A 20,150-nucleotide genomic window follows, 5' to 3' on the forward strand; every position below is an offset into this window, starting at 1 on the left:
GGCTAAAAAAAAGTTATCTCTTACCTCTGTTCTAAAGGGTTGCCCCTCAATTTTGAGGCTGTGCCCTCTAGTTCTGGATACCCCCACCATAGGAAACATCCTCTCTACATCCACTTCATCTAGTCTTTTCAACATTCGATAGGTTTCAATGAGGTCCCCCCACATTCTTCTGAATACCATTGAGCACAGGCCCAAAGCTGCTAAACACTTCTCATATGCTAACCCCATCACTCCCAGAATCATCCTCATGAACCTCCTCATGAACTCTGTCCAATGACAACGCATCCTTTCTGAGATATGGGGCACCAAACTCTTGGCAATACTCCAAGCACAGCCTGAGCAGTGTCCTATAAAGCCTCAGCATTATCTCCTTGTTTTTATATTCTATTCCCCTTGAAATGAAGGCCAACATTACATTCGCCTTTTGGATCATTGGGATCTTATCTGGAGAAAGGGTACAAAAAGGATGGATTACACCTAAACCCCAAGGGGGATGAATATCCTTGCAGGCAGATTTGCTAGAACTGTTGAGGAGGGTTTAATCTAATTTCGCAGGGGAATAGGAAACTGAGTGATAGGGCTGATGATGGGACAATTGGTGTACAAGCAGAGGCAGTGTGCAGTGAGGCTGTCAGGAAGGATAGGCAAAATTGCAGTCAGTGGAATGAGTTGCAGTAACAGGGACAAAATCTAAAAGGGTGCTGAATACAGAACTGAAGGTGTTATATTTGAATGCTTAGTATATAGAATAAGGTAGATGACCTTGTTGTGCAGTTAGAGACTGGTAGGTATAACCTTGTGGGTTGGGGTCCTGAGTGAAACAACATTTTAGTTAGGAGCTTAACATCCAAGGATACACTGCATTGCAAGGACAGGCAGGTAGGCAGAGGCATGGCTCTGTGGCTTCAAAATGAAATCAAATCCTTAGAAAAGAGTGTCATAGGACCAGAAGATTTAGAGTCTTTGTGGGTACAGTTAAGAAACTGCAAGGGTATAAAGCCCCTGGTGGGAGTTACTGTATATTCAGGACTCTGAACAGTAGCCAGGATGTGAGCTACAAATTACAACAGAAGGTAGAAAATGCATACCAAAAGGGCAATGTTACAAATGTCAGAGGGGATTTCAATATGCAGGTAGATTGGGAAAATCAGGTTGATGCCAGATCCCAAGATGGGGAGAATGTCTATGGGATGGCTTTTTGGAGCAGCTTCTGGTCCAGCCTCTAGGGGATCAGCTATTCTAGATTGGGTGTTGTACAATGAACCAGATTTGATTAGGAAACTTAAGGTGAAGGAATCCTTAGAAGGCAGTGATCATAATATCATAGAATTCATCTTGCAATTTGAGAGGGAGAAGCGGAGTCAATTGAGTCAATATTACTGTGGAGTAAAGGAAATTACAGAAGGAATAAAAGAGGAGCTGGTCAAAGTTGATTGGAAAGGGATACTAGCAGTAATGACAGAGCTGCAATGGCTGGAGATGCTGGGAGCAATTTGAAAGACGCAGGATGGATACATTCCAAAGAGGAAGTCTTTGTAAGGCAGGATTGCATAACCGTGGCTGACAAGAAAATCAAAGCCAATATAAAAGCAAAAGAGAGGGCATATAATAGAGCAAAAATTAATGGGATGACACAGGATTGGGAAGCTTAAAAAAAAACAGAAGGGAAAGTTTTATAAAAGCTATAAGGAGAGAAGATGAAATATGAAGGCAAGGTAGCCAATAATATCAAGGAGGATACCAAAAGTTTTTTTTGATTAATAGAGTAAAGGAAAGTCAAGAGTAGATATCTGATGACTGGAAAATGACGTAGGAGACGTAGTATTGGAGGACAAGGAAATGGTAGACGCACTGAAAAAGTACTTTGAATCAGACTTCACTGTGGAAGAACTAGCAATGGTCCAGAAGTTCAAGAATATCAGGGGCAGAAGTGAGTGCAGTTGCTATTACTAGGGAGAAGGTGCTTAGGAAGCTGAAAGGTCTGAAGGTCGATAAGTCACCTGGATCAGAGGGAGCATATCCCAGGGTTTTGAAAGAAGGAGCTGAAGAGATTAGTAATTGCATTAGTAATGATCTTTCAAAAATCATTAGATTCTGGCATAGTTCTGGAGGACTAGAAAAGTGCAAGTATCACTCTACTCTTTAAGAAGGAAAAGGGGGGGGGGGGGGGGGAAGAGCAGGAACAACATTATAGGACAGTTATCCTGACCTCAGCAGTTAGGAAGATGGTGGAGTCGATTGTTAAGGATGAGGTTTCGTGGTACTTGGAGGCACATGGTAAAAAAGCCAAAGTCAGCATGGTTTCCTAAGGAAAAATCCTGCCCGAGAAATCTGTTGGAACTCTTTGAGAAAATAACAAGCAGGATGTAGATGTTGTGTACTTTAATTTTCAGACAGAAAGCCTTCGAAGGCTTCATGCCGCACATGAAGCTGCTGAGCAAGATTAGAACCCATATTACTGGAAAGGTACTAGTGTGTACAGAGCATTGGCTGATTGGCAGGGGGCAAAGAGTGGGAATAAAGGGAACCTTTTCTGATTGGCTGCCAGTGACCAGTAGTGTTCCGCAGGAAACTGGTGTTGGGACTGCTTCATTTTACGCTGTATGTCAATAATTTGGATCACAGAATTAATGGCTTTGAGGCTAATTTTGCAGACTATAGGTGGAGGTGCAGATAGTGTTGAGGAAGCAGGGGGCTGCAGAAGGACTTAGACAGATTCAGAAAAGGAGCAAAGAAGTGGCAGATCGAATATAGTTTCAGGAAGTGAATGGTCATGCACTTTGGTAGAGACAACAAATACTATTTTCTAAATGGGAAGAAAATTCAAAAATCTAAAGTGCAAAGGGACTTGGGAGTCCTCGTGCAGAATTCCCTACAGGGTTAACTTGCAAGTTGAGTCAGTGGTGAGGAAGGCAAATGCAATGTTAGCATTCATTTCAAGAAGTCTAGAATATAAAAACAAGGATGTAATGCTGAGGCTTTATAAAGCACTAGTGAGGCCTCACTTGCAGTACTGTGAGCAGTTTTGGGCTAAGAAAAGATGTGCTGATGTTGGAGCAGGTTCAAAGAAGGTTCACGAAAATGATTCCAGAAGTTAAAAGCTCATCATATAAGAAGTGATAGGGGATCTCACTGAAACCTTTCAAATACTGAAAGGCCTTGATAGAGTGGATGTGGAGAGGATGTTTCTTATAGTGCGGGAGTCTAGGACCAGAAGGCACAACCTCAGAATACAGGGATATCCATTTAGAATCCATTTAGAACTCAAACTACCTGCGTCTCAATATCACCAAGACCAAGGAGATGGTGGTGGACTTTAGGAGATCTAGGCCTCATATGGAGCCAGTGATCATTAATGGAGAATGTGTGGAGCAGGTTAAGACCTACAAGTATCTGGGAGTACAGTTAGACGAGAAGCTAGACTGGACTGCCAACACAGATGCCTTGTGCAGGAAGGTACAGAGTCGACTGTACTTCCTTAGAAGGTTGGCGTCATTCAATGTCTGTAGTGAGATGCTGAAGATGTTCTATAGGTCAGTTGTGGAGAGCGCCCTCTTCTTTGTGGTGGCGTGTTGGGGAGGAAGCATTAAGAAGAGGGACGCCTCACGTCTTAATAAGCTGGTAAGGAAGGCGGGCTCTGTCGTGGGCAAAGTACTGGAGAGTTTAACATCGGTAGCTGAGCGAAGGGCGCTGAGTAGGCTACGGTCAATTATGGAAAACTCTGAACATCCTCTACATAGCACCATCCAGAGACAGAGAAGCAGTTTCAGCGACAGGTTACTATCGATGCAATGCTCCTCAGACAGGATGAAGAGGTCAATACTCCCCAATGCCATTAGGCTTTACAATTCAACCGCCAGGACTTAAGAACTTTTTAAAAGCTATTATTAATGCTTTTTGAGATAGTGATTAGATGCATATCATATTTTTTTTACTGAGTTAAGTATTGTATGTTATTAGTTTTGCTACAACAAGTGTATGGGACATTGGAAAAAAAGTTGAATTTCCCCATGGGGATGAATAAAGTATCTATCTATCTATCTAGAATTGAGATAAGGAGGAATTTCTTTAGTCAGAAGGTGGTGAATCTGTGGAATTTTTTGCCACATGTAGCTGTGGAAGCCAGGTCATTGAGTGTACTTAAGGTGGACGTTGATAGATTCTTGGTAATTTAGGGCATGAAAGGTTACAGGGAGAAGGCAGAAGAATTGGGTTGAAAGGGAAAAGGACCATCCATGATGAAATGGCAGAGCAGTCTCAATGGGCTGAATCATCTAATTCTACTCCTCTGTCTTATAATCGCTTATGGTCTTGAAATCAAGGAGCAGAAGGATGAAGCCATCAAAAGAGCAATTCACAAATGACGAAATTTGATTTTGAAAAAGAAGCAATGCAAGCCATAGTATTATGGATGAAGCATGACAGGGACAAGTGCACGGAACATTTCAAATTTCATAATGAGTCACATGAAAGATATAAATCAAGAAAAGCTCCTGATCTCTCTGCACCAATAACCAACAAGTTACACTTAGATACACACAAATGACTGAAATCAGAAAAACAAAATCAAAAGCCCTGACAATAATTCTGTTTCTTTGTGGATATTTCTACAGGATCAGTAAACGTTCATGAAATAATTAGTAAGATGTATTCAATATTATAAAGCCAAAGTCAACTACTAAAACATCAACACATTTAAACCATTTTCCTTTCTTTACAATTAAAGGTATTTTTGTAAGCCTTATTCATGTTAAGTCAGCTTTCATAAATTGATTAATTTTTGAGTACAATCATTTAAAGAACTCATACTAAATACTAAAGATGATGAAAATATTTCCTACATTATAATAAATATATTTTTTCAATGATATCAGATTCAGATACCTAAAAGGATAGGAAATCAATGTGTCTCTACATGTGTACATAGAAAACAATTCCAATGCCTTCCACAGATTGTACTTCAGGCTACTTCCTTACCAGAAGGAAGAAATTTCAGTCGGTTGTTCGCCAATCGCAGATGCTGTAAAGATCTCAACTGACCAATCTCAGGGCAAAGGATAGCCAAGGCGTTATTACTCAGATCCAATGTCTGAAGTTTAACCAGGGTGCCAATTGCTAGAATAGAAAGAAAAAAAAATGTAAAATTAACATTATCATCACTAATTTTAAATGCTTTGGGATTCAGGAAAGCTATTTTCTAAAATTTCAGAAAAGTTTTGTTTATTTGTGATATGACTAGTAGAATATACTTGAACAATGAACCAGTGGATGTGGTGTATTTGAATTTTCACAAGAGGTTCCATTCAGGAGGATGGTCAGCAAAGCTAGAGCACACAGAATCAGGGTAATACGTTTAACTTGAGAATTGGTTGGACTGCAGAAGCCAAGAGTGGGATTAAAAAAGGTCATCACAGGTTGACGGGCTGTGACTAGAGCAAGGGGTCAGTGCTTGCATCACAACAATCCTTGATCTATGTGGAAGGGTCCAAAAGTTGTTTTACTAAGTTTGATACAAAACTGCATGGATTGTGAGTACAGATGAGGATACAGACCAGTTAAGAGGATGGGAGAAAGAAATATAGCAATGCAATATAACGTGGAAATATGTGTATTATCCACTTTGGTAAACAAAACAAGAACCATGGTAACTTTTAAATGGTGAGATTGAACATGTTAACATTCATTGAGAACAAAGTGCCCTTACACATAAATCACTGAAAGCCAAGGGTGCAGCATGCTGGCCTTCAGTAACATAAGATAACAGCAGCAGAATTAGGACATTTGGTCCATTGCCTCTATTCCACCATTCCATCATGGCTGATTTATTATCAAAGAATTCCACAAATTCACCACCAACCAGTGAAAGGAATACCTCCTCATCTCTGTTCCTTGTATTCTGAGGTTGTTTCAATGAAATTCTCCCCTTATTTTTCTAAACTCCAGTGATTACTGGCCCAGCACCATCAAACATTCCTCATACATTAACCCTTTCATTCATGGTATCATTCTCATGAACTATCCAACGCCAGCACATCCTTTCTTAGTTTACAAGAGGATTGGGGAACAGAGATAAAAATAATTTATTACTATCATACGGAGCCTTGGAAGACTGCACTGGGAGTTCTCTGGAGAGTTTTAGCTTGTCCTGTAAAAATCTAGCATATTTGCAATAGGGAATGAATGGTGAACAGTCATTAGACTGATTCCAAAGATTGCTGATGGGCCTATATAAAGAAGATATTGAGGTCCATATTCTCTTAGTTTTAGAGGATTGAAAGTAGATCTCATTGGAACACAAAATTTGTAAAGAGTTTGAGAGGCAGGTTACAGGGAGACTGCATCCCTAGCTGAAGAGTCTAGAAATCGTATTACCAGTCTCACAATCAGGGTAGGCCTTCAGCACTGAGGTGAAGAGAATTTTCTTCATGTAGAGACTGGTGAATTTCTGAAATTCTCTGTCCTGATGGCTGTGGAGGCTCAAGGAATGTATTAATTCACAAAAGAGATGAATGCATTTCTGGATATAAAGAGAATGACAGGATATAGCAATAGTTCAGGGAAATGGAGCTGTACTAGAAGATCAACTATGATCACAGCAAATTGTGAACCATGCTTGAAGAGTCAAATGTCCCAGCATGTGTGCCAATGTTTTTAAATTATTATATCAACGATTGTTTATTTGGACAATGTCGACCAAATCCTAATGCTCAACTACTTTTCCAACTGTTCTTAAATGAATTACATATGCTCAGTAGAAAGAGTAGCTGCAATGAATTATTTATAAACCAAACATTACACAATAGAAGTACACCACCTAATGTTAACATGCTGAAAACAAGATATTGCCAATCATGATTTAAAGGCAACTACTATTTCATAAATAACCCTTCAGGTTACCTTTATTTTACTGGATTACAAAATGTAACTAAAATTAACTATAGCTTCATGGAACTGAACTATTACCCCTTTAAAATTGTGCAAGCATAGATTTGTTTCTCATCCTGTGGATGTCAGCTAAGATAGTTTGCTCTTCAAAATATCTTACCACAATGGTTTAAATGATGAATCTCTTCAGCATACATATTTTAATCATTTGCAATCTGGTCCAGAAAGACCATAATCACAATCATAATTGAAGATCCATCAGACAATTTCAACACCATCAATATCCCAAGAGTCACCACCAACTAGAAACATAACTGATTTATCCATGTAGATATATGATTAAAAAGCAGTTCTATTACAGGGAATATTGTGGCATTTGATTTTCATCCTGAGCCCCGAACACTTTTCTCTCTCAGCACAACATAAGTATGATGGAACATTCTTATTTTCCTGGATAGCAAAGCTCCAAAAATACACAAGAAGTTCAGCAACATTCATGTCAGAACTGCTCACTTAATTGACACACAAATCTCGGGACTAACCGCTCGCTCAATCATTGTGTGCACCTTGGGCATATAATCGCAACTGCAAACTGCAATGACGCAAGTCACCATGGCTTCTTCAATATTACCTTCCTGAAATACTTACTACCTAAACAGAAAAGAACAACAAGCACATAGCGCCTCCACTCTTGTAAGGTCGTACATATATAGCAGCATCTTCTAATGAACTTCAGCACTTCAAGGTGGTGGCTCACCAATGAAGCCAATTGGGTACTAGCGTTAAACTGTGGCTTGTTTATGATAGCCAATATTCAAAAATGAATTTTAAAAAATAATCTGCATTCTGCTAAAGAGAGTGACCATGAGAGAGAAAAAAGAAGCAAAAATTTAAATTCTCCCTCATTCTCCTGAAGGAATCATAGCCTGAATGACTTGTTCCCTTTTGCATCTGATTTTGCCTTTTTTTAAAATAGATAGATAGATAGATAGATACTTTATTCATCCCCATGGGGAAATTCAACTTTTTTTCCAATGTCCCATACACTTGTTGTAGCAAAACTAATTACATACAATACTTAACTCAGTAAAAAATATGATATGCATCTAAATCACTATCTCAAAAAGCATTAATAATAGCTTTTAAAAAGTTCTTAAGTAGTTTACTTAATACATTGAGTCCTAACCCCGGCACTTTAACATATCTTACTCCTGGCGGTTGAATTGTAAAGCCGAATGGCATTGGGGAGTATTGATCTCTTCATCCTGTCTGAGGAGCATTGCATCGATAGCAACCTGTCGCTGAAACTGCTTCTCTGTCTCTGGATGGTGCTATGTAGAGGATGTTCAGGGTTTTCCATAATTGACCGTAGCCTACTCAGCGCCCTTCGCTCTGCTACCGATGTTATACTCTCCAGTACTTTGCCCACGACAGAGCCCGCCTTCCTTACCAGCTTATTAAGACGTGAGGCGTCCCTCTTCTTAATGCTGCCTCCCCAACACGCCACCACAAAGAAGAGGGCGCTCTCCACAACTGACCTATAGAACATCTTCAGCATCTCACTACAGACATTGAATGACGCCAACCTTCTAAGGAAGTACAGTCGACTCTGTGCCTTCCTGCACAAGGCATCTGTGTTGGCAGTCCAGTCTAGCTTCTCGTCTAACTGTACTCCCAGATACTTGTAGGTCTTAACCTGCTCCACACATTCTCCATTAATGATCACTGGCTCCATATGAGGCCTAGATCTCCTAAAGTCCACCACCATCTCCTTGGTCTTGGTGATATTGAGACGCAGGTAGTTTGAGTTGCACCATATCACAAAGTCCTGTATCAGTTTCCTATACTCTTCCTCCTGTCCATTCCTGACACACCCCACTATGGCCGTGTCATCAGCGAACTTCTGCACATGGCAGGACTCCGAGTTGTATTGGAAGTCAGATGTGTACAGGGTGAACAGGACCGGAGAGAGCACGGTCCCCTGCGGCGCTCCTGTGCTGCTGACCACCGTGTCAGACCTACAGTCTCCCAACCGCACATACTGAGGTCTATCTGTCAAGTAGTCCACTATCCAATCCACCATGTGAGAGTCTACTCCCATCTCCGTTAGTTTGTGCCTTAAGATCTTGGGCTGGATGGTGTTAAAGGCACTAGAGAAGTCAAGGAATGTAATCCTCACAGCACAATTGTCACATTGTGACAATGACAAAATAGTCTGCTAACATCTCCACTAACTTGTTGTGGAAATATTCATATTAGTTTATTATCACTTCATGGACAAAGGTACAGTGAAAGGCCTGCCTTGCATACTGTCCATATAGATCAAATCAATACACAGTGCATTATGGTAGAACAATAACAATGCAGAATAAGGTGTAGGAGCAACCAAAAAAATGCAAGTAAACAATAAAATAAGACCATTACGAAGTATTTTGTAAGGTCAATAGTCACCTTATCATTCAAGAGTCTGATAACAGCAGGACAGAAGCTGTGTAGAGCCGAGTGGTATGCAGTTTCAGACTTTTGTATCATCTGCCTAATGGGAGAGGATAGATGGGGTCTTTGACTTTCCTACCTGTTTCACTAAGGAAACAAAAGGTATAGACAGAAACAAGAGAAAGTCTGCAGATGCTGGAAATGAAAGTAATACACAAAAAATGCTGGAGGAACTATGCAGGCCAGAGTAAACCGTCCATGTTCCAGGCCGAGACCCCTCATCAGGACTGGAAAAAAAGAGATGAGAAATCAAAGTAAGAAGGTGGGGGGAGGGGAGGAAGAAGTACAAGGTAGTAAGTGACAGATGAAACTGGGGGAGTGGGGGGGTTGAAGAAAAGAGCTGGGAAGTCAATTGGTGAAAGACATAAAGGGCTAGAGAAGGGGGAATTTGATAGGAGAGGACAGAAGGTCACGGAAGAAAGGGAAGGGGGAGGAGCACCAGAAGGAGGTGATGGGCACGTAAGGAGATAAGGTGAAAGATGAAAATGCAAATAGGGAATGGTGAAAGAGAAGTGAGGTGGGGTACAATTACCGAAGTTCGAGAAATCAATGCTCATACTATCAGGCTCATTCTATGCAGATAGAATATAAGGTGTTGCTCCTCCAACCTGAATATAGACAGAGTCCATATTGGGGTTTTCCTGAATGTGTTGTGACCTGCAGTTTCTTGCAGTAACATGTAGAGCAGTTGCCATATCAAGCTGTCATGCATCCAGATGGAATGCTTTATATGGTGCACTATAAAAATTGGTAATGGTTGACAAGAACATGCCAAATTTCTTTAGCCTCTGGAGGAAGCAGAGACTGTGATGAGCTTTCTTTGCTATGACAGCAACTCAGTTGGACCAGGACAAGCTATTAGTGATGTTCACTCCTTGGAACATGAATGTTTTCAATCTCAACACCGTGTATGTAGACAGGAGCATGTGTACTTTCCCCCTTCTTGAAGTTAACGACCAGCTCTTTTGTTTTGATGACACTGAAAGAAAGATTGTTGTCATGACACCATGTCAGTAAGCTTTGAATATCCTTCCTGTACTCCAACTAATCATTATTTGAGATAAGGCCCACTACGGTGGTATGGTTTGTAAACTTCCAGATGGAGTTAAAGCAGAATATAATAGCATCAAATATATTGCTATCCTCCAGTCATGCTGAATCCCCATCTTTAATGCCTTTTCACCAGCACTCCTGAAGAACATTCACCATAAGATCTGCAGTAGTTTGGAGTCAATAAATGCTGTCTTTGCCAATAATGCAATATTATGAGCATATTTGAATACTGAAACAGCAAATATTTTCTGTAAAGATTATGCTTACCTTCTGGAATTGCTTCTATGTTATTGGAATGCAAATATCTAGAAAAAGAAATGGGTTGCATCTTAACTCAGAAAATAACTATTTATTCTCATAATTTACATAATGCCAGCATTCAAAAAAGGTTGTGATATATTATAGAAAGTAGATAACATTTAACTATTGAGTCAAACACTAGTGTCAAAATAATGTTTGACTTACCAGGTTTTCAAGAATCAGTTAAGAAACATAAGTATAGCACTTTGATTGTTTAGCATAAGGAACTGAATCTAAGGGTAATTTTGTTGTACAAGGGTTCCAGATGCCATAATATTCTTATTGACTCATTGGAAATAGATGTTTGTTCAAAAATACTCTACAATTTGTTCATCTTAAATAATTTTCCTGTTCAAATTATTTCCCCCGAGTTGTTCGAACACACCATCCATCCGGAAAAGATAATGCAACAAAATCCTCTTGTGCAGAATTGCACTCAATGCAAAATGAAATTTAATAAAATTATTATTCAGAAACACAGATTTAAAAGTATTAATCAGAGGTGTGCTGAAGGAGTGGAAATAGTTTCCCTCTTTCATCTGGCAAAACTGGTCCCCACTCTCAATAATTTCTCCAATCCCAAGGTAACTGCATGGACCCCAGCTATGCCTGCCTTTTCATTGGGTGTGTGAACCAGTCTGTGTTTTAAGCCTACACTGGTAACACTTGCCAATTCTTTTTACGCTATAATGACTGCATTGGTGCTGCTTCCTGCACCCATGCTGAGTTCATCATTTTCATCAACTTTCCCTCCAACTTCCACCCTGCCATCAAATTTAATTGGTCTGTCTCTGACACCTCTTCCTCCTTTCTTGATCTTTCTGTCTCCATTTCAAAGAGACAGATTATCTTTTTTTTTGCAAACCTACTGGCTTCACAGTTATCTTGACTATAACTCTTCCCACCCTGTCTCCTGTAAAAATGCTATTCCCTTTTCTCAGTTCCTCCGGTCTCCACCACATCTGTTCTCAGGTTGAAGCTTTCCAATCTAGAATATGTGAGATGTCATCTTCTTTCAAAGAATGGGGTTTCCCTTTAACCACTATTGATGCTGCCCTCATCCACAACTCTTCCATTTCCCACACATTTGCCATCATACCTTCTCTTCTCCACCATAACGGAGTAGGGCTCCTCTCATCCTTATCAAGCTACGAACGTGCATTACTAACACATCATTCTCCGTAACTTCGACCATATACAATGGGATTTTACCACACTGAGTACATCTTTCCTACCCTCCCCCTCCACTTTCTCCCTCTATGACTCCTTTTTCTACTCGTCCCTCCTCACTGATCTCCTTCCTGACAATTATCCCTGTGGTATACCTGGTACAAATGCTACACCTGCCCTTACACCTCCTCCCTCACCATCAATCGGGGCCCCAAACAGTTCTTCCAGGTGAGGTGATATTTCACCTGGGAGTCTGTCAGGGTCATCAATTGGATCTGGTGCTTCCAGTATGGCATTCTGCACATCAATGAAACCCAATGTAGACTTGATCGAACAACTTCAGTCCGTCCACCACAAAAGGCAGGATCTCCAAGTGGCCACTTATTTCAATTCAACTTCCCATTCCCAACATATCTATCCATGGCCTCCTCTGCATCCACAATGAGGCCACACTCAGTTTGGAAGAGCAACGCATCATATTCTGCCTCAGTAGCCTCCCACCTGGTGGCATAAACATCAATTTCTCTAACTTCTGGTAATTTCTCCCTCTTCCCCTTCTCTCTTTTTCCATTCCCCATTATGGCTCTCGTCTCACTCCTTCTCAACTGCCCATCACCTCCTTCTGATGACCCTCATGGTCTTATGACCCTCTTTCCCTTTCTGCCATGGTTCACTTTTCTCTCCTATAAGATTCCTTCTTCTTCAGCCCCTTACCTCTTCCACCAATTAGTTTCCAGCTTCTTACTTCTTCCTCACCTCCCTCCCCACACTTTCTTGTTTGGGCCTCTGCCCCATTCCTCTCTAATCTTAATGAAGGGTCTCGGCCATAAATATCGACTGTCTATTCCCCTCTACACATGCTGCCTGACTTGCTGAGTTCCTTCAGCATTTCTATGCGTTGCATTTGTTGGTGTAAAATGCCATTAGTTGTCAGCAAATTAAGCAATTTAAATCTATACATTGCATTTATAATATATATGTATTTGAAGGATACGAGTCTTACAAGGTGAACCAGCATGTAATTGCCCTTCCCTTACTGCTCTTGAAAAGGTGGTGGTAAGCTGCCTTCTTGAACTGCAGCAGTCATGAGGCATGACTATACCCACAACGGTTTTAGGGAGTGAGTTCAAAGATTTTGGCCAACAGCCGTGAAGGAATGGTGATATCCTTTCATGTCAGGATGGCTACTAAGTGCTGTCTGATGTCAGGATGGCAACTTCTAGATAGTGGTGTTCCCATTCTTGTACTTTTTGACTTGTAGAGGTCGTGTGTTTGGAAGGAGCTGTCTAACGAGTATTGGTGAGTTGCTGCAGTGCATCCTATAAGAGAGTACAAACTGTTGCTACTGTGCTATCCATGGCCTACTCTACTGACACGATGAGAGCACACTTAGGTTGGAGGAATAACACATCATATTCTGTCTGGGTAGTTTCCAACCTGGTGGCATGAACACAATTTCTCTACCTTCCACTAATTTTTCGCCCCTTCCCATTCTCTCTTTCGGTTCTGGTTCCCTTCTTCTCACCTGCCTATCACCTCCCTGATGGTGAAATGAATGAATGGTTGTGCACAGGGTGCCCATAAAGCTTGCTACTAAATGCTGTGTGATGTCGAGCTTCTTGAGCGTTGTTGAAGCTGCAGTCATTCAGGCAAGTGGAGAGTATTTCATAGCACTCATGACTTGAGCTTTGTGGATGGTAGACAGGCTTTAGGCAGTCAAGAGACGAGTTACTCACCATAAGATTCCTAGCCTCTGACCTGCACTTGTAGTCACATTGTATATATGGCTATTTCACTTCATTATCCAGGTACGTTCATTGTTAATTTTACTTACTTAAAGATACAGAAAGGTAACAGGACCTTCCAGACCATGAGCCTGCGCTACCCAAATACACCATGTGACCAATTAACTTACTAACCTTGGAATGTGGGAGGAAACTGGAGCACCCAGGGAAACCCATGCGGGCACAGAGAGAACATACAAGCTCCGCTAGCCACTATACCGCAGTGCAAACTATGCTGTTCCCTTAATGGTGCCAAAGAAGATATAATGAAATAAAATCCATGTGAACTAAGCAACAAATAAACAAAGAACTGATACTCACAATTCAATAAGATTTGGAAGCTTCTGTCCAAGGTTTTCTGGCTAAAAATAATAAAATATAGTGCTTACAATTTTTTTTCATGTGTTTATAGGTGACCCTTTGGAAGTGTAAAATTAAATTTACAAAAGCAATCTCATATTTCTCCTTCATGGTATGACAGCAGCCCACACAAAACTACAATGCAATCTGCTCGTTGCTGCTGGTTTTAAGGTTTCCACAGTGATGTGTTCCCATATGTTCCCAAGTACAAATGAAATCACTGTTATGTAGCAATTTCATCTGTCAAAGAGAACAAAATGCTGAAGTCCAAATATAAATTGCTGTCATCTATTTCCCCCCCAGGTTGAGGTATTCATTCAGCAGCTCTCATGAACTGAATGGCAATTAACATATCCCAATCTCCAAAAAGAGCACAAATGAAGCAACTAATGTAGCTCCAAAATCTTTTATCTTTGGCTACTGGAATAATTCCATCTTCCTTTTGTTTTCACAGTGCAGTATCATTTTCATTTTGGTTCCTTCCTTGATTTTTACTACCCCTCTCTCACTTTCTAGGCTTCTGTTATGCACAATCGTTGCACTCTGAAATCTTATCCAAGAGAACATTACTTGCTTGTGGACAATAAAACATGCTAAGATGCCATAAACACAAGATGTTCTGCAGATGCTGGAAATCCAGAACAATGCACTCAAAAAATGCTGGAAGAACTCGGCAATTCATACAGCATCTATGGCGGGGAATAAAAAGCTAACAAAGGATCTCGGCCCTAAACACTGACCATTTATTACCCTCCACTGATTCTGTCTGACCTGCTCAATTCCTTCAGCACTTTGTGTGATGATGTTTAGATACCACCCAATTAGAGAAGTAGGATGATCCTCATTTGACTTCCACTCAAATTTCCAATAGTGCAAGTTGTAAGCAATAGGGACCCTTGTTATTTTTGTTAGTATCCTAATCACCATTTTGTCTGTAATCAGTTACCTCAGATCAGACTGACCACAAATCACAGGAACAGAATTAGGCCATTTGGCCCATCGAGTCTGCTCCACCATTCCATCACATCTGATTTATTATCCATCTCAATCCCACTCTCTTGCACATCAAACATGTAAAACCTTCCAGTTCTACATTCAGCCTGCTATGGGCACAATTTAAAATATACCTGTCAGCCACTAAACCTAATAAAGTTGGTATCACAAAAGCACCCACAAAACTTGCCTTAAAAACAGAAAGCAACCAAGTACCAGAAAAGTTAAAAATACCAGAGTTGTTAATGAATTCATCTTCATATAGAGATGCTCTAAGTGATGTGAGCCACCATCTTTCAGTAGTTCATGAGGGAATTTGCGGAGGTTCTTGTAATTTAGGTACAGATTTCTGTGCTTCTCCTGCTTGGCAACTGTGATTGTTTTCCACAGCTCCGCATTCATGATCAAGTTCTTTTAAGCAGTAGCCACTTTATCATGTATTCATGGTTCCTTTTGAAAAAAAAGTCTTAGATAACTCAAAAAACAAAAGTAATCCTTTTGCAATTCATCATCATTAACCAAAGACAATAAAAGAAAATATAGTTACAATTTTCTGAAAGATACAGTCAGCAAAATATTAAATACTCTTTAAAATATTTGTAACCCAATTTTACTTTAATAATCATATTTTGAACAGCTTAGTTATGCTTTGTGAGCAATACAAGTTATTTCAACATTTTTAAGGTACAAACTAACAAAGAAAAGTAAAACAGATAGTGCAAAAACAATTTTTGCTTAATATATGGGTGAAAGTGCAGACAGACCCATGTTAAGGGGTTGAGGGGGCGGGGGGGGGCAAGATGAGGGAATTTGTGTTCCAAAAAGGTCCATATTGTGATTCCCCATATCACAAAGCTGTATCATCTTCAAAAGTATCAAGAAAATGCAAGCTGAAAAAAGGTTCTGTGTCAAATTATTTATTTATACATAAACCCACGAGAACAAATTTTATTACGGCATATCTTTGGATTGTTATTTGTGAATTCTATAAGGGTGAAATTTTGTAACCCGAAAGGCCAGTACCTCAAATTTCTTAGTGGTATTGTAATGCAAATGTCTTACCTGTACAACTATATTGCAGACATAGCTTTATTACTAGTACGTCATACCGCTTATTGTCACCACTGGTTTTATGCCTGATAGAAATTCAGAAAATCAGAAAAGAGATCATTTATTTATAAAGCAGTCCTACTACCTGGTACAGGTTACATGCCACAGAAAGCTTTCTATTTTTCAAACTTAATGTACCACAGGATGTTTACTTGAAGCTTTCCAGTTGATAAGATGCATGTTAAGATGCAGGACAAACTTGAGCATAAATTTCTAACAGCAGAAGTTATCAATAACAGAAATCCTTGCTATTTTGTTAGCATTCCTGCCATCATCTTGTATATAACCGTTTACATCAGATCAGACACAGAACCTTTTCAGTTCAAGCGACTCAGTAGCAATTTAAAACTTACGACCTTAGTGTTGGGTCATATTTTATCAATATTCAGTTTATCTGAGTATTTTCCATCTCTTAAAATGTACTTGCATTGGGACAAATTAACTTAAGAAATTATGACACCAAAGTAACAAAGACATAACAGCACATTTTGTTTTTCAAATATCATACACACCAGGAACAAAGCAATGGAGATGCTGCTGCAGAAACTGTAAAACCAAAGACTAATTTTAAACATGTGAAACCCACCCAGATGCTCTTGTAAACTAACCCTTAAAATTGTTGGACATGGAAACAAATCAAATCAGACCATACCCACAAAATAATGCCCACAAGGACAAGCAAAATTACAAGATTAAAACTGCACTCTTCAAATCTCTCCCACTTTCTTAATACCCGGGAAACAGTGAGCACAATATAGAGATTTGTTTCTCAAATCAATTAGCTACTTAGTTACAAATTAATATGACTAATACACAACAATGAACCCACATAATTAGTCAGAAGAATAAAGAATGCAAGAGATAGTAGAAGTCAGGTATTCAGGCCCCCCTGCTTGCTGTGACATTTAATAAAATTATGCCACTAACATCACATCCTATGATTCTCTTAATAACCAAAAATCTATCATCCTCTGCCTTCATAATTAAGCTTCATGTCAAGTCACTTTTTATTGTCATTTCGACCATAACTGCTGGTACTGTACTGATGCACCATCAATAACTCTCGGAGACAGGAAGTGAATGATAGGCTTTTATTAGCAGCAAAAGGGACCACAACATCTTGGAGACTGAGGGAGGAGCAGTGCCCCAATCGCCTTTTTACAGGGGTCTGTGGGAGGAGCCACAGGAACAGTCAACAGAGGGGCGTGTCCAGACAGGTATACATAGTTTACCACATGTACACAGGGAAAATGAGACATTTTTCAGGGCCATGGTGCTACATCAAACAGTACAAAAACTACACTGAACTACGTAAAACAACACAAAAACTACACTAGAGTACAGACCTACCCAGGACTGCATAAAGTGCACAAAACAGCGCAGGCATTACAATAAATAATAAACAAGACAAAAGGCACAATAGAGTGCTGTAAGTTGGTGTCAGTCCAGGCTCTGGGTATTAAGGTGTCTGATGGCTTGGGGGAAGAAACTGTTACACAGTCTTGTTGTGAGAGCCTGAATGCTTCGGTGCCTTTTCCCAGATGGCAGGAGGGAGAAGAGTTTGTATGAGGGGTGCATGGGGTCCTTCATAATGTTGTTTGCTTTGCGGATGCAGTGTGTGGTGTAAATTTCTGCAATGGCGGGAAGAGAGACCCCGATGATCTTCTCAGCTGACCTCAATATCTGCTGCAGGGTCTTGCGATCCGAGATGGTGCAATTTCCGAACCAGGCAGTGATGCAGCTGCTCAGGATGCTCTCAGTACAACCTCTGTAGAATGTGGTGAGGGTGGGGGGGTGGGAGATGGACTTTCCTCAGCCTTCACAGAAAGTAGAGACACTGCTGGGCTTTCTTTGCTATGGAGCTGGGGGTTGAGGGACCAGGTGAACACCAAGAAATATGGTGCTCTTAACAATCTCTACCAAGGAGCCGTCGATGATCAGCGGAGAGTGTCCACTGCGTAGAGAAATATCTTCTCATCATCGTCTTAAATCTGACTTTGAGACTGAATTTGTTACCAATTTTTAAGAATGTGACCAGTTTGAGGAGATGCCATACCTGTAGCTACCTGTAAGAATTCTGTATGCTTCAATGACATCACCTCACACTTTTCCATGCTCAAGACTGCTCAACCTTTCCTCATAGGATAAATGCATAATACTCACTATTCCAGGAATTAATTTGGTTAACGCAACACCTACAAACAAGCTGGAGGAACTCAGCAGGTTGGGCAGCATCCGTGGAAACAAGCAGCTTCCACGGATGCTGCCCGACCTGCTGAGTTCCTCCAGCTTGTTTGTATGTGTTGCTTTGACCACAGCATCTGCAGTGTACTTTGTGTTTAATTTGGTTAATGGTTGCTACATTCTATATATAATTGCCAAAAGATATATCGGTTCAATTCAAATATGTTTGCATTCAAACCTCTAGCAATAAAGGCTAATATTCTTAACTAACTGCTCATTGTATCTGGGTGCTTTTTTATACATCTAACATGTTGTCCATCTGGCTGGCTCATGGAAGATATGTGATCATTTTTTTGTTAAAGGTTAATTCATATGATTTGGGCATCATTGGCTATGCCAGCATTTAAAACTTATATCCTTCAAACAAGAAGTCTATGGTAAAGGGAACTCCAGCAATATTTATTCACATTATATGACTTGAAGGTGATGGTATTTCCACATCTCTCTTCTTTCTGCCCTTCTAGATGGTAGATATCGCCGCTTTGGGAGGCATTGCTGAAGCACTCAAGATAAGTAGCTGCAGTATCTTTTAAAGGTGGTGTCATGATGCATAGTGATAGGGAAAGTGAATTTTAGGTTAATGAGGAAACACCCATCAAGTGGGTTGCTCCAAGCTGAATGGTGTTCCAGAGTGTCATTAGAACTGCAGTTATCTATAAAATGAAGAAAATTCTATTGTGTTCTATTCCTGATGCGTCTTGCAGAAATTCTTAATGTGAATTCAAAAAAATCAGGCAGGAAGAACAGAAGCTTAAATTCCAACACCACAAGGTTCAAATACAGCTACCTCTCTTCAACCATTTGGTTCTTGAACCAATAGACAAAACCTTAGTCACTGTAATTTTGGAACACTATGACCACTTTGCATAAAAATGAATTTTTTTCTTTGCTATTTGTGTATTTTTTTAATTGTGCATATATGTATAGGCAGCCGTCAATCCTAGGGAATCATAGGTTTGCACCTCTGGTGGACTGTATCCTCTCCAGGGTGCAAGCCTGGGTGGAAAGATTTGAAGAACCAGCTGTTGCCCATGCAACGAGATCCCCCTCTCTAGGTCAGCCAGTGAGAACAGTGAGAAGAGTTTAAAAATGAGAAAAGTTTAAAAGGAGACGGTTATTTCTTCTAGGCCACTGTCACATGACCCCACTAAGGAGCACCAGGCCATTGTCTCCTATACCATCACCAACCTTATCAGCTCTGGGGATCTCCCATCCACTGCCACCAACCTCATAGTTCCCACACCCCACACTTCCTGTTTCTACCTCCTACCCAAGATCCACAAATCTGCCTGTCCAGGTAGACCTATTGTCTCAGCTTGCTCCTGACCCACCGAACTCATTTCTGCATACCTTGACACTGTCTTATCCCCCGCTTGTTCAATCCCTTCCCACCTATGTTCGTGACACTTCTCACGCTTTGAACTTTTTCAATGATTTTAAGTTCCCTGGCCCCCACTGCCTTATTTTCACCATGGACGTCCAGTCCCTATATACCTCCATCCCCCACCCAGACAGTCTCAAAGCTCTTCGCTTCTTTTTGGATTCCAGACCTAACCAATTCCCCTCTACCACCACTCTCCTCCGTCTAGCGGAATTAGTTCTTACTCTCAATAATTTCTCCTTTGGCTCCTCCCACTTCCTCCAAACCAAGGGTGTAGCCATGGGCACCCGCATGGGTCCCAGTTATGCCTGCCTTTTTGTTGGCTTTGTGGAACAGTCCATGTTCCAAGTCTATACAGGTATCCATCCCCCTCT

General features: G+C 40.5%; 1 protein-coding gene across 4 annotated transcripts in view; it reads right to left on the minus strand.

Moving 5' to 3' along the window:
- Nucleotides 1–20,150, minus strand: part of lrrc28 (leucine rich repeat containing 28) — an 85,282-nt gene that overhangs the window by 52,308 nt on the left and 12,824 nt on the right. For all 4 annotated transcript variants that reach the window (XM_073033085.1, XM_073033084.1, XM_073033087.1 and 1 more), the window contains 5 exons: nucleotides 16,104–16,177; nucleotides 15,276–15,491; nucleotides 14,010–14,050; nucleotides 10,702–10,739; nucleotides 4,978–5,115 (listed from right to left, as the gene is read on the minus strand). In XM_073033085.1, coding sequence (XP_072889186.1) covers nucleotides 4,978–5,115; nucleotides 10,702–10,739; nucleotides 14,010–14,050; nucleotides 15,276–15,443 — 385 coding nt within the window. In that variant the 5' untranslated portion in view covers nucleotides 15,444–15,491; nucleotides 16,104–16,177. The remainder of the gene's footprint in view (nucleotides 1–4,977; nucleotides 5,116–10,701; nucleotides 10,740–14,009; nucleotides 14,051–15,275; nucleotides 15,492–16,103; nucleotides 16,178–20,150) is intronic.

Source organism: Hemitrygon akajei, chromosome 30 (assembly GCF_048418815.1).
Source record: "Hemitrygon akajei chromosome 30, sHemAka1.3, whole genome shotgun sequence".
Lineage (NCBI taxonomy): Eukaryota > Metazoa > Chordata > Chondrichthyes > Myliobatiformes > Dasyatidae > Hemitrygon > Hemitrygon akajei.